The following is a 13,034-nucleotide window of genomic DNA, read 5'->3' as shown; positions in this document are numbered from 1 at the left end:
CCTTGCTTGAAGCAACTCCTTGTGCTCACTATATAATATAATGCACTTAGTAAGTTAAGAATTTTTTAGATGAAGTCGACTATTGTGTGTTTGTATTTTTGGAATTTATACTTACTTGATATACGGCTCAACCTCTGTGCAATTGTTCAAAATGTACCACTCCGCCTTACGCTTGCTTTGCATGGGTAAGGTGTCGACTGTCCTCATACCGAGGGGTCGGCCAACATGCTTGAATACAGAAAATTGTCGAGTTGGCATGTTTTAGACAATATCATTGTTCCGGTCAGGACGGTTGAATCGAGTTTCAACTTCTCGAAAGTACATTGAGCAAAAGGTTAATGCCTCATTAACCACAAAAGATTCAGCAATAGAGCCTTCCAGACGGGCACAATTCCTGACATATTTCTTGTACACAGACATTGACCGTTCAATGGGATACATCCACCTGTACTGCACTGGTCCACCTAGTATAGCTTCTTTAGGGAGATGCATTACTACGTGAACCATTATGTCGAAGAAAGCCGGTGGAAAAATTGTTTCTTACTTGCACAAAATAGTTAGAATATTTGTTTGCATTTTTTCTAAATCCGAAACATTAAGTGTTCTTGAGCATAATTGTTTGAAATACACACACAGCTCAATGATTGTGTCCCGGATTTCTTTTTTCAAGAACTTACGGATACCTGCCGGTAGTAAACGTTGTAACAACACATGACAATCATGTGATTTGAGCCCGGAAATCTTGCGTGTATCCAAATTTACATTTTTGTCTAAGTTTGCTGCAAAACCGTCTGGAAATCGTACAGACTTTATGAAGTCTGCAAATTCAATCCGTTCTTGAACACTAAGTGTGTAACTAGCTGGAGGCTTTTTCCACTTCCCATTCCGGTCTTCATACAACCACAACTCTCGTCGTATTTGCAACTCTTGCAAATCCATTCTCGCCTTGTCGGTATCCTTTGACTTCCCGTCGATACTTAGAAGAGTACCTACTAAGCTGTCACACACATTTTTCTCAATGTGCATTACATCAAGATTATGTCGTAATGACTTTGACTTCCAGTACTGAAGCTCAAAAAAAATACTTTTTTTAGACCAATTGAGCTCTTCACTAGAACGCTTCCGTTTCACACCCCCGAACTGTTTGTGTTTTCTAGGGAAAGTCAATGGAATTCGGTCTAATTGAGTTAAAATATCATCCCCCGTCAATACAGGAGGTGGTGCTCTCTTCTCAGTCTTACCATTGTACTTTTTGCTTCTCCTTCTCGGATCACTCATTTCGAGAAAACGTCTGTGGCCAACATATCCAATCTTACTATTTAGGCCAATAGAAGGAGTGTGTTCATTGCAAGTGGGACACGCCATATACCCTTTTGTGCTCCAACTAGACATTAGAGCATAAGCAGGAAAATCATTTATTGTCCACAACACTGCCGCACGCATTGAAAACACAGTTCCTTTGTAGGCATCTCGGGTTTCAACACCCGTCTCCCACAACTGTTTCAGTTCATCAATTAACGGTCTCATGAATACATCTATGTCTTTCCCAGGAGATGATGAACCTGGAATTAATAAGGTCAACAACAACGATTCAGCACTCATACACTTCCACGGTGGCAAATTATATGGGACACAAATAACTGGCCACAGGCTGTAAGAGTTGCTCATGTTGCCAAATGGATTAAAACCGTCAGTCGCCAATCCCAGTCTGACATTTCTAGGTTCAACAGTAAAAGACGGATGAAGGCGGTCAAACTGCCTCCATTCTTCAGCATCCGCAGGATGCCTAAGCACACCGTCTTCTTTTGGTCTCTGCGAGTAATGCCAACGCATATCCTCTGCAGTGTGTCTTGAGCAATATAATCGTTTTAGTCTAGGTGTGAGTGGGAAGTAACGCATAACTTTGTGAGGAACTTTTTTCCCCTTACCCTTTCTCTTCACCCATCGTGATTTGCCACATACAGGGCAAAACTCCTTCTCATTCTCCTTCCAGAAAATAGCACAATTATACTTGCACACATCTATTGAGTCGTAACCTAAACCTAGATTGCGCAATCGCATATTCGACTCATAATGCGACTTCGGTAATTTTGTCCCCTCCGGAAATAGATCAATCAAGATGGACAGCAACATATCGAAAGAGTGGTTACTCCACCTATTCAAAACCTTGCAGTGCATAAGCTTTACCAGTGCATTGAGGGCTGATTTTTTGCAACCTGGATATAACTCAGCCTCCATCTCCTTAAACAAGTCATCAAACTTATTGTTGTCGTTGATAGGGGGTTCATTGAAAGAATCAGTCGTGTTAGCAGATTCGTTAAACTCAGGGTCCCCTCTTAACATGTTCGCCAACACATCTGCCATTTCCTCTTCGTCATTTTCAGGAAGTTCATCTGCGGGCTGAGAGAAAGTCTCCCCGTGGAAATACCAGGGGTTGTACGAAGGTTGGATCCCGCTGAGAAATAAATGAACCCTTATAGTTGCAGGTGTGTGGAAATTCACATTCAAACACCGCATGCATGGGCATCGAGCTAATCCGTCAGAATTCACGTGGTTCGTTGCTACCGCAACGAACTCCTCAACGCCACTTCGAAACTCTGCAGAGCGCCGGTGCGCCTTCATCCAACTTCGGTTGTAGGCATCTTCCACTATGAAGTAATTAACAAAAAAAATTTAAAAACAAACAACAAAATGTGCAAGTGTCCTAATCCACCTTTTCACTCCATTACTAAAAGGGTAAAGAACCTATCCCATTCAGGTTTGTAATATACATATAGTACAATCTACGCTCTTAAGATTATTTCATTTTTGTAAAAATTTCGGCAGCACCTCCCTACAGTTCTTATAAGTTAGCAAACTTGTAGTAATTAAGTTTGCCGACTTACAAGAACGTGTAAGAAGACATTGTACCAAAATATCTACTAATGAAATAATCAAATAAGCAATAGATCATACTATAAGTATAAAACAAGCCCAAACTATCCATGTGGACAAACAGTCCTGGATAATTTGGAGAAGCGTATTTAAGAGTCCTTACTGACTCAGCCTCTCCAAACGGGTCTAAGGTATTTCGTGCATGTGTAAAATAAAAAAAAAAATAAAAAAATTATCACTATGTGATAATACAAATACAATTGTTAAATCCTATCTTTGGTGTATAACTAAAGAGATCAAGAAAAGATAATACAAATTTAATTTTATGCTATTTTACAATATCTTATCATATACTTTACAATATCTTATGCTCATTTATACTTATTATAATATCACTTTATTACATTTTCACTTTTATTATTAAAATTAAAATTACAAATTTTTTAAATTTATAATATCACTTTATTATATTTTAAATTATATATTACATTTTTTTCATTTTTATTATTTTTTTTAATCCTTTATTATTTAAATTAAAATTAAAAACTTCTTAAAATTTATAATATTACTTTATTATATTTCAAATTATATGTTACATTTTTCACTTTTATTATTTTTTTAATAATTTATTATTTAAATTAAAATTACTAATTTTTTCAAATTTATAATATCACTTTATTATATTTTAAATTATATGTTACATATTTCACTTTTATTATTTTTTTAATAATTTATTATTTAAATTAAAATTACAAACTTTTTCAAATTTATAATATCACTTTATTATATTTTAAATTATACATTACATTTTTTTTATTTTTATTATTTTTTAATTATTTTTTATTTAAATTAAAAGTACTCACTTTTTAAAAAATTTTAATACCACTTTATTATATTTTCAATTATATATTACATTCTTTAATTTTTTTGTCAATCATTTATTAATTTTTAATAATTTATTAATTAAATTAAAATTAGTAACTTATTAAAACTAATAATATCATTTTATTATATTTAAAAATATATGTTACATTTCATAATTAAATATTTTCCTAATTATTTATTATTTACATTGAAAATATTTTTTTTTTAAAAAAAAAAGTATTATTTTTACTAACTTTTTAATTACATATTTTCAATTTCAATTTCAATTTTATTTCATTTAAACATTCAATTAATTTTACATTTTCTCTACTAAAATTTCGGCAGCATAACAGCTTAAAAAGTGTAAACCCAAAATTTTTAATACCTATAAATAACACAAACAAATATTTCCAGACAATATATACACAAACAAATAATATCCACCCATCCAACAACAGTCAATTTTATCACAGAACCTACTTCTCTAACATGCATAGACATATTAACTCATAACAAACACTACTACGTACTAAGCAAAAGCAAAAAAAAACATACCTAAATCGAGTGCAAAAATGACAACTGCAGGCAGCTAACGGTAATCCGGACCGGTCGAACACGGACCTAATTCCATAAAAAAGTAAAACCAAATTAAAAATTTAATACCTATAAAAATTTAAAAATTTTATCACATATCCATTACCCTACACTAACTTAAACATATACACACATACACATACACTCACACACACTCACATACACTTATACACACACATACACACACATATACATATATATTTACATACATATATGCATAGATACACACATATATGCATACATATTTACATACATACATATATATATACATACACCAATATACACATACAAATACATGCATACATATATATACACACCTACACCCACATACACATACACATACACATACACATACATACATACACACATACATACATACATATATACATACATATACACACATATATATACACACCCACATACACAAACACATACACATACATACACATATATATATATACATAATCTCACATACACATACATATACATACATACATGTATTTATACACATACATACATACATTTATACCCAAATAAATATACATACACATACATACAGAAATACATACATATACACATACATACACTAATCAACACATACATACACAAATCCATACACATAAACATTAAAAAAAAATCAAAATTTACAAAAATTACAAATACCTTAAATAAATTGGAGGAGGTGGGGCTTGGTGGTCTGCGGTGGTGGCTGGCGTAGCTCGGCCGCCGTCGATGGTGGTGGTGGTCGACGGTGGTGGTGGTGGCCGACAGTGGTGGTGGTGGTTTTTTTGAACAGAAAAAAAGAGGGATTGAGAGGGATTGAGGGGGATTGAGAGAATGAGATAGAAATTGAGAGAGATTGATAGAGAATAGAAGAGAATCGAAGAGAGATTGATAGAGAATAGAAGAGAGATTGAGAAGAAGGGGCTGGGAGGTTTTCTCTGCAAAACCTGAAAAAAAAAAGGAAAAATGAAGGAGAAGAAGGGGGCTTCGTGCTCCTGATTCATATATATACTTTTACCGGCGCATCCAATTGCGTCGGTAAAAGTGTTTAAATAAAATCTGACCTAATTAGCCAAAACACGCGTTTAAGTAAATACTTTTACCGGCGCAATTGTGCGCTGGTAAAAGTATCCCCACTTATCACATTAAAATCCACACGTTTCCTTTAACACTTTTACCGGCGCAATGGTGCCCCGGTAAAAGTATTCCCACCTACCAAGGAAATCAACGCGGGAAGTTTCCCTCTATTTTTTTTGGCACTTTTACCGGCGCAATTGTGCGCCGGTAAAAGTGAACAAGCGCCATAATAAATGAAATGAAAGGCGGCAAACTTCTCGCGCCTGTTGGCGCTTCATTGGGTCACTTTTACCGGCGCATATTCATTATTGCGCCGGCAAAACGTTTTAGTACCGGCGCAATAATGCGCCGACAAAAGTGAAGCCTAAATGTAAGTGAAATTTCAGATTTTGTTGTATCTCGACAACCTTTACCGGCGCATTTGACGAACTGCGCCGGTAAAAATGCCTTTTCTTGTAGTGTTTTTAATAAAATGTAAAACCAAACATTAATAATTTTGACTATTAAAAATACATGATATTAAAGATGAAAGAAATTATTTTATGAAGTAAAACTCATAAGCACATATTGTACTGAGAATCAAAATAAAAATAAATACTTAATTAAATACACTAAGTTTCATCGTCTGCCTTAATAATAAGAGAACTTAGAAATCCATGAGAAAATTAACTAAAAAAGCGGTAAACTAACACCGAGAGCTTCAAGTATTTTCTTTAGATTTTCTGTCTGAAATTGTAGTAAATTCATAAATCCTAAGCTTCTATTTATAGGAAGCTATAAGGACTAATGTGCAATTAAACTTATTACAAATTGCATTTGGGTAAAAATACAGTTACCCTATAGTTAAAACGAGAATGCCATGTCGTTCTCTAATTGGATGACTTGGGCAACCTCGTCCACGTGTCACACACGGATTGGCTGAAAATGGTGTGAAAATTGGACTTTTTAGGTTGTTGCGGACCGGAGCCAAACGACAGAGTCGTGCTTTTGGCACGTGCGTGGCACGCCTGGACCACACGGCGCTGTGCTCCTCACGTGCGCGTGGGTTGGGCGAGGGACAAAAGGCACCTAATGTGCCTGTTTACGTGGGACCCGCTGGCAGGCACGAAGAGAGAGTGGAGTAGGGGCGAATTCGGAGGTGCCACTTGGCACCTGATGTCGGCCGAGAGGATTTTGGGTCTTCTTGGGCCAATTTTGGGCCTCTTTTCTTGGACTTTGGGCTTTTTACTAATGCCATTTCTTCATAATTTTGGGCCATATATTTATCATTTTTTATTTCTTTTCCAATAGTGCCACAAATACTATTTTCAACTGCAAATAAAGATAAAATTAAATATAAAAAAATTATTTTAACAGAAAATATATCAAATTAATTTTATGAAAATATTTATCTAAAATTTAATTAATTTGTAGTTTCTTTAATAATAAATATGTGTTTTCTTTATTACTTTTATTTCTTTCTTTTCCTTATTTGTGTCATAAAGTGTTATTTTTTTTATAAAATTAACTCAACACTACAATATTTTCAAATAAAAATATATTACATTAATTTTATAAAAAATATTATACAGTATTAATTTTATTTTGTATTTTTACACTAATAAATAAGCATTTTTTTTTACTATTTAACAATTTCTCTCGGTGGCTCTACTTTAAAGGTCAAGAAATGAGAAAGATGAAACTGGCTTAGGGTTATATATATATAAACCCTTATGTCGTCGTTATTATGAAATACCCGATGCTATAAGTGACACGTGTCAACCGTTGCGTTCACATATGGCGTCAGTTATTTCTTAATGTGTTTATATAACCCTAAGCCAACTCCTATGGTGTCGGTTATTATAATATAACCAACACTAAATGTCAATTTTAAACATAAAATTGATAAACAGCCCTTTAGTGTCTATTTTTTTAGTTTTCAGCAAAAATAACAGCCTCTAAACTCCTTTTGTGTAGTAGTGCAATGTAACTTTTTGCTGAAAGTAATGAAATGGAATGAAATCGAAAAAAAAAATAAAAATTATTACATTTCTTTATTGATTGTATTTTAAAGTATTGAAATGAAATGAATATAAAAATGAACAAAATAACCTTTCCAATGCAAGATAGAAATATCTTAATAACTTTTGTTTGAATTATTTTTATAATTTTAATATAACAACATTAAGAACAATTACAATCAATAAAATATCTATATTCCTTAAATATTGTTTCATAACACACTATATCTAAATATTAAAGTGAAGAAGAAATGAAAACACCATGCAAATGAATGAATCAGAAAAATAGATGATTGTAGACCCAAGAAATAAGAATATATATATATATATATATATAATTAATAACCTCTAGTGTTTTCATTTCCAAAAAGCCAACATATATAAATCTTCAGATATATGCATGCTCAAAACATGGATCAAAAGAATTCCCTTGTACTCAACGTGGTCCTATCATCATGATGTCGACGCTCTGGCCCTAACCTGAGCTCAAGGTCCAACTCCTCCGTCTTCCGCTCCTCCACCACGGCTGCGGCAGCGGTCACCGATGGTTCCCCAACAAAGGAACCAACATGGTCATCATCTGATCCCGTCATCGTCTGAGAATCAACACGTGGCTTGTTACTATGCTGTTCGGCCAACAGTGATAAGTCTAATTGTACCGGAATAGAACCTAGGTTTTGATGTTGACGATGATGATTATCACTTTTCTGAGTTTTCGATGATGATAAACCATATTGGTCATGATGATCTGGGTTTGTATATTCAGAGGAATAATTATTATTTACCTTGTTTTCCTCGGAGAATCTTTGTCGGATGATTGCTCTGTCTCTTCTATGAATATTCATATGACCCCCTAGAGCTTGTGCATTTGAAAATCCTCGCTTGCAAAAACTACAACTATACGACCTCGTCACCAGATCACTCAAACCACTGATCTGATCTTCAGATTCCCATTTCATCAGCTCAAACTTATTATTATTATTATCCATTTATATATACATATATATATGTGCTATCTCAGCCCTACTTAAGCTTCTCCGATCTATGGAGAACTTAGATATTTTTTTTATATTATTATTATATGATATAATAATGACTAATATATATTATAGAGAGAAGAGTAAGTCAACTTGGTCGGTTTAGGCTAGGGGAGATGTTATGATGATTTCATCACTAATGAGAGAAAATAATCTAATATCGCAGGCCAAGGAATAAGCTTAGTTTAGCTTATAAATTAGTTAGAGAATTCAACATCTGCAAACGAAACTCTTCATTTTTATACTATTAATTTTTTCCTATTATAAATATGTGCATGTTTAAATTACCAAAATGCCCTTAATTAGAGGACGAACAACTAATTACAAGGCTGAGAAAAGATTAAAGAAAAAAGTAACTAATATTTTTAATGGTGGGTTATATATATATGAATGATCTAGCTGTGTTTTTGCTAATAATTATCAACATTGCAGCTTGTTTGTCTGTATATTAGTTTGACCTTATATTATTATTAGCATTGATCGATATGTGTTTACAAGTGGATTTTGAAGCTAAAATGTTTCAAATGAAGTTGCATTTGCCAATTACAGGTAATAGAAAATGTGACATCACAAAATTATACGTAATTAAACTTTTTTTTATTATTTTTTTTTATTTTTTTTTACAAATTATACTTAATTACATTAAAAAAGAAAAAAAAATAATGGATTCACAATTGGATTTTCAATAGAGATACATTTGTAAACCGCAAGAATATTTTCAATAGAGATACATTTGTTAGACTTTTGTATGTATAAAGTGAAATATATGTATGTGTATATAAAATGCGGAATTAAACAAATATATACATTATATAACTTAAGGATCGAAATACCTCCAGCCATTGATTCTTCAGCTTCAAACCCACATAAGCTTTGATCTGCAAAGGAAATTGACTACCATGGGTAATCGGGCTTCCTCGCTCTCTCAACTCTCTTTAGATGGATTTTGCTGTTATGAACAGAATGAGTGAGGAGCTCGGGGACCGAGACCCTATATTTATAGGTGAGATACTCCATCAGTATCTGTGCCACATTAATTGTCAGAATATTTTGACAATTAATTTAGGAAATCAAATCAGGTAATGAATATAGAAATCTGACCATATATAGAATATTACGTAATTGATTCTGTCCAGATTCAATGAATATAAAATATTCATTTATCAGAATCAATAATATTATTTTATTTCCTTAATTAGAAATATTCTAATATTCTCCCACTTGGTCAGCATTTAAACTAAAACATTCAAACCCAAACGTTCCTCATTATATAATAAACATACGAATCATAGCGACATGTCCTCATTATAAGTCGAGTATTATCTTCCATGTATTACGATATATTTATTATATAACAATGTACTTTATGTGGCAATGTACTTAAGTGAATAAACCCTAACCCTTATGTTTATTCAGGTCCTCTTACGATAATTTTCTCAAATGAAATTAAGGTGCACATAAATATGAGAAAATATCGAAATTAGAGTTTCATTAAATAATTTTTGGTTGTACAAATAAAAAAAAACTGCATATGGGTTAACTGAATCCCATATTTACTTTATGATCCTTGAATTTGTGTTGCGGCATGCCTTTAGTCAAGGATCTATGCGATCACCCAACTCAGTTTGCGTGATTAATGACCACTTATCACGCCTTTTTATGGCTAAATACTTAATGTCGATATGCTAGCTTCGACCAGTACTCTTAGAGTTATTAGCCATAAATATTGTAGCTGAATTTATCGCAAAATTTTCTTAATAGCCTAATGAAACTGTAATTCTGAACTCTAGGCCTACTATGAAACTCTATAATACATCATACGAGATGTATCCTCAAAACAATAAATGAATCTGACTTCTATAGTGGAAATAACAATCAAGATTCTCTACAATATAACTTACTGGTAATCTTAAGGACATAATAAAATATTGATTTACGTGAATCAATACAACCAGTGAAGTATGTTAGAATCTAATTGGTTAACTATATTTCCAGATGGTCAATTCATCTTAAAATATGTATGAATATAATTTTTAGTATCTTAAAGATACCTCATCACTTTGTATGAAAAATAAAGTGGTCTTAACTTTAGTTATTCTGATACTAGTTAACGATCCTGAAACAAATGTAATGCAAAGTCTTATTCAGACTCTTAGGCATACATTAGGCTTCTAAAATAGAAGCAAATGAATGTTCTTAATTTATTCTCACTCCAGATCATTTTTCAGATGCTGGTTCGAGTTGAATTTATCACACTTAAAGATAAAAGTTATATCTGATGAATAATACATAATTTTATTTAATCAGAGATGCTGTGGCTACTCTCTAATTAATTAAAATTATATATATTATTTATATTCCTTATCTCAAAATAACAATTTAAGATATGAATGATTTCAACTTATATAGAAAACTTTTATCATCATTTGCAAGTAACATATTGTCGACGTATAAAACAAATATTACTCCCACTAACTTTTTGGTATATAATTATTTCCATAATTATCTTTTCAAACCTAAAGAAAAGATGATATAATACCAATTTGTGAGATGTTTGTTTTAATCTATAGGTAGACACTTTAAGCTTGCATATGTTCACCACTATTAGAGGAAAATCTTTATGGCAATCTATATACCTTCTCCTCTAGTTCACTATTTGGAATTGATTAATGAATTAAAACAAGCAACAAATGCCAAGGTCTATAATAGAATCTTTTATAAAAACAATTGAGAATGTAAATCTCATTTGTTATTGATTCTTAGTTCAAAATGAACTTCTTAGCAATGAATATTCTTTTATATCTTTATGTTTCTCAATGTTGCCTAATGAATATTATTGGTGAAAAAACTTATGCTTAATTAATGTTCTCCACCCCATTAGGCAACTTTACTAAAGATAAACTTTATTGCTCTTTAACATATTCATTTCTTCATTCATGGCATGTTGTACTACAACTTCAATTCTTTATCATTCTATAATTTAATTTGTGTCTCAAATTAATATTGTAGTTGAACTCTTATTGTACAAAATGTGATCACTAGAATACATTGATCTTACTGTTCTAATAAATCATCTTAAGGATGGACCAACAAACTCTTAAAAGAGCAAATGGTTCAATAACATGTTATTTTAGAAATTGTAAGCAATTACTAAATAACATAACTTATTAGAATTTTACCAATGACTTGTATATTATTAATGATTAGTTATGAATTCTCAATAACCATTAATCTTAAGGGTTGTTGTGAATCATAATTATTCTAACACTTGAGGTGGAAGTTTGAGAAAATATGAATGATCTTTCTCGGAAACTAGGTTCCTAGATTGATCACTCCCACTGATCAAGTCAATTCTTAATTCCACAATTCTAGTGTTGTGTGATGGATAATAAAATATGTAACCCTTAAACCTTATAGCTTTTCAAATGAAATATGCTCATTTATTGTTTAGGGCCCAGATCTTTTCTTTGACAATTGTACTCTAACTATATATGAGTATTTATAAAATGTGTACATGTCATCAAGTCGGTTTTCAACCTTATCACAACTCAAAATATGTTTGAGAAACAACTTTGGTTAGAACACGATTCGATATGTACACCCCATTGTTGAGTATCAATAGACAAAGATTTAGGAAAGATTGGAGTTTGCTATGTAGGCTCCACCCCATGTCCAAAAATTGCTTAGTTTCTTAAATCTGTTACACACTACAATTTGGGTGTACCAAGCATATGTATCGGGCAATGAACCCATGCTTTTAAAGAAACTTTGCAAATAGACTGGGAGTTTATCCATACTCACGAATTTTAATGTAGTATTCTCCATTTTATATTTGATCTCACTATCTTAATATGCAAAATGCAGTATTTCTCTACTTAAGATTTAAATGTCTTTGAAACATATAAATCTATACTTTCGTAGAAATATAATTTATGTGAGTAATCATTAAAAAAAAAGATGCGAAATTTGAGTCCATGTCTTCAAAATTAATTGACTTGTATGATTTCTAATATGATAGAATTCTAATATGCACCGATTTTGACTTGTTGGAATACATATTCTTAATGAATTTCACACAAGTTCTAAATAAAGTTAGTAAAATCAAGTGTAATGAAGATCCCCACCATTTACCAATATTTATTCTATTTATGGAGATATGTTCCATAATTTTTGGTGCTATAATGTAGAAGAATTCTTATTAATAACACATTTCTTATTGTCAGATTGAACTTGCATATCTTTATGAGTGACATCATTTGTAGTAAAGACCTCTAAATGTGTCTAAATCAAGTTTCAATAGAATCTTGGAACACAAAGATCTTTGCCAATTTTAAAACAAAGCCACTACTATATTGTTTGTTCCTTAAACTTCTAAATGTGAGAACTTATCTTGTCTGTGGATAAGATTTGCTCACAGTTACTGACTTTCTTAGGTTTATTTGTAAACCTTGCAAGAAATTATGAATGTGGAATAACAATCTAAAATAATCCACTATGTGTTAATAATCACATTAACTATATTAGAATGAATTCATACACAATAAATTGAAATTTATTGGTGATAATAAAGTGTGATTTATTTTTC

The 13,034-nt window shown here is 31.9% G+C and overlaps 2 protein-coding genes across 2 annotated transcripts; both read right to left on the bottom strand.

Moving 5' to 3' along the window:
• Positions 1–540: 540 nt before the first annotated feature.
• Positions 541–2,622, bottom strand: LOC133039626 (uncharacterized). The gene has a single exon (XM_061118531.1). The coding sequence runs from the start codon at positions 2,620–2,622 to the stop codon at positions 541–543; it is 2,082 nt and encodes a 693-aa protein (XP_060974514.1).
• Positions 2,623–7,543: 4,921 nt separating this feature from the next.
• Positions 7,544–8,401, bottom strand: LOC115696291 (transcriptional regulator TAC1-like). The gene has a single exon (XM_030623200.2). The coding sequence runs from the start codon at positions 8,399–8,401 to the stop codon at positions 7,829–7,831; it is 573 nt and encodes a 190-aa protein (XP_030479060.1). The 3' UTR covers positions 7,544–7,828.
• Between the last annotated feature and the right edge of the window lie 4,633 nt (positions 8,402–13,034).

Source organism: Cannabis sativa, chromosome 7 (assembly GCF_029168945.1).
Source record: "Cannabis sativa cultivar Pink pepper isolate KNU-18-1 chromosome 7, ASM2916894v1, whole genome shotgun sequence".
Taxonomy (NCBI): Eukaryota; Viridiplantae; Streptophyta; class Magnoliopsida; order Rosales; family Cannabaceae; genus Cannabis; species Cannabis sativa.
Note: the sequence above shows the minus strand (reverse complement) of the source record. Positions and strands in the feature narration are given on the sequence as shown.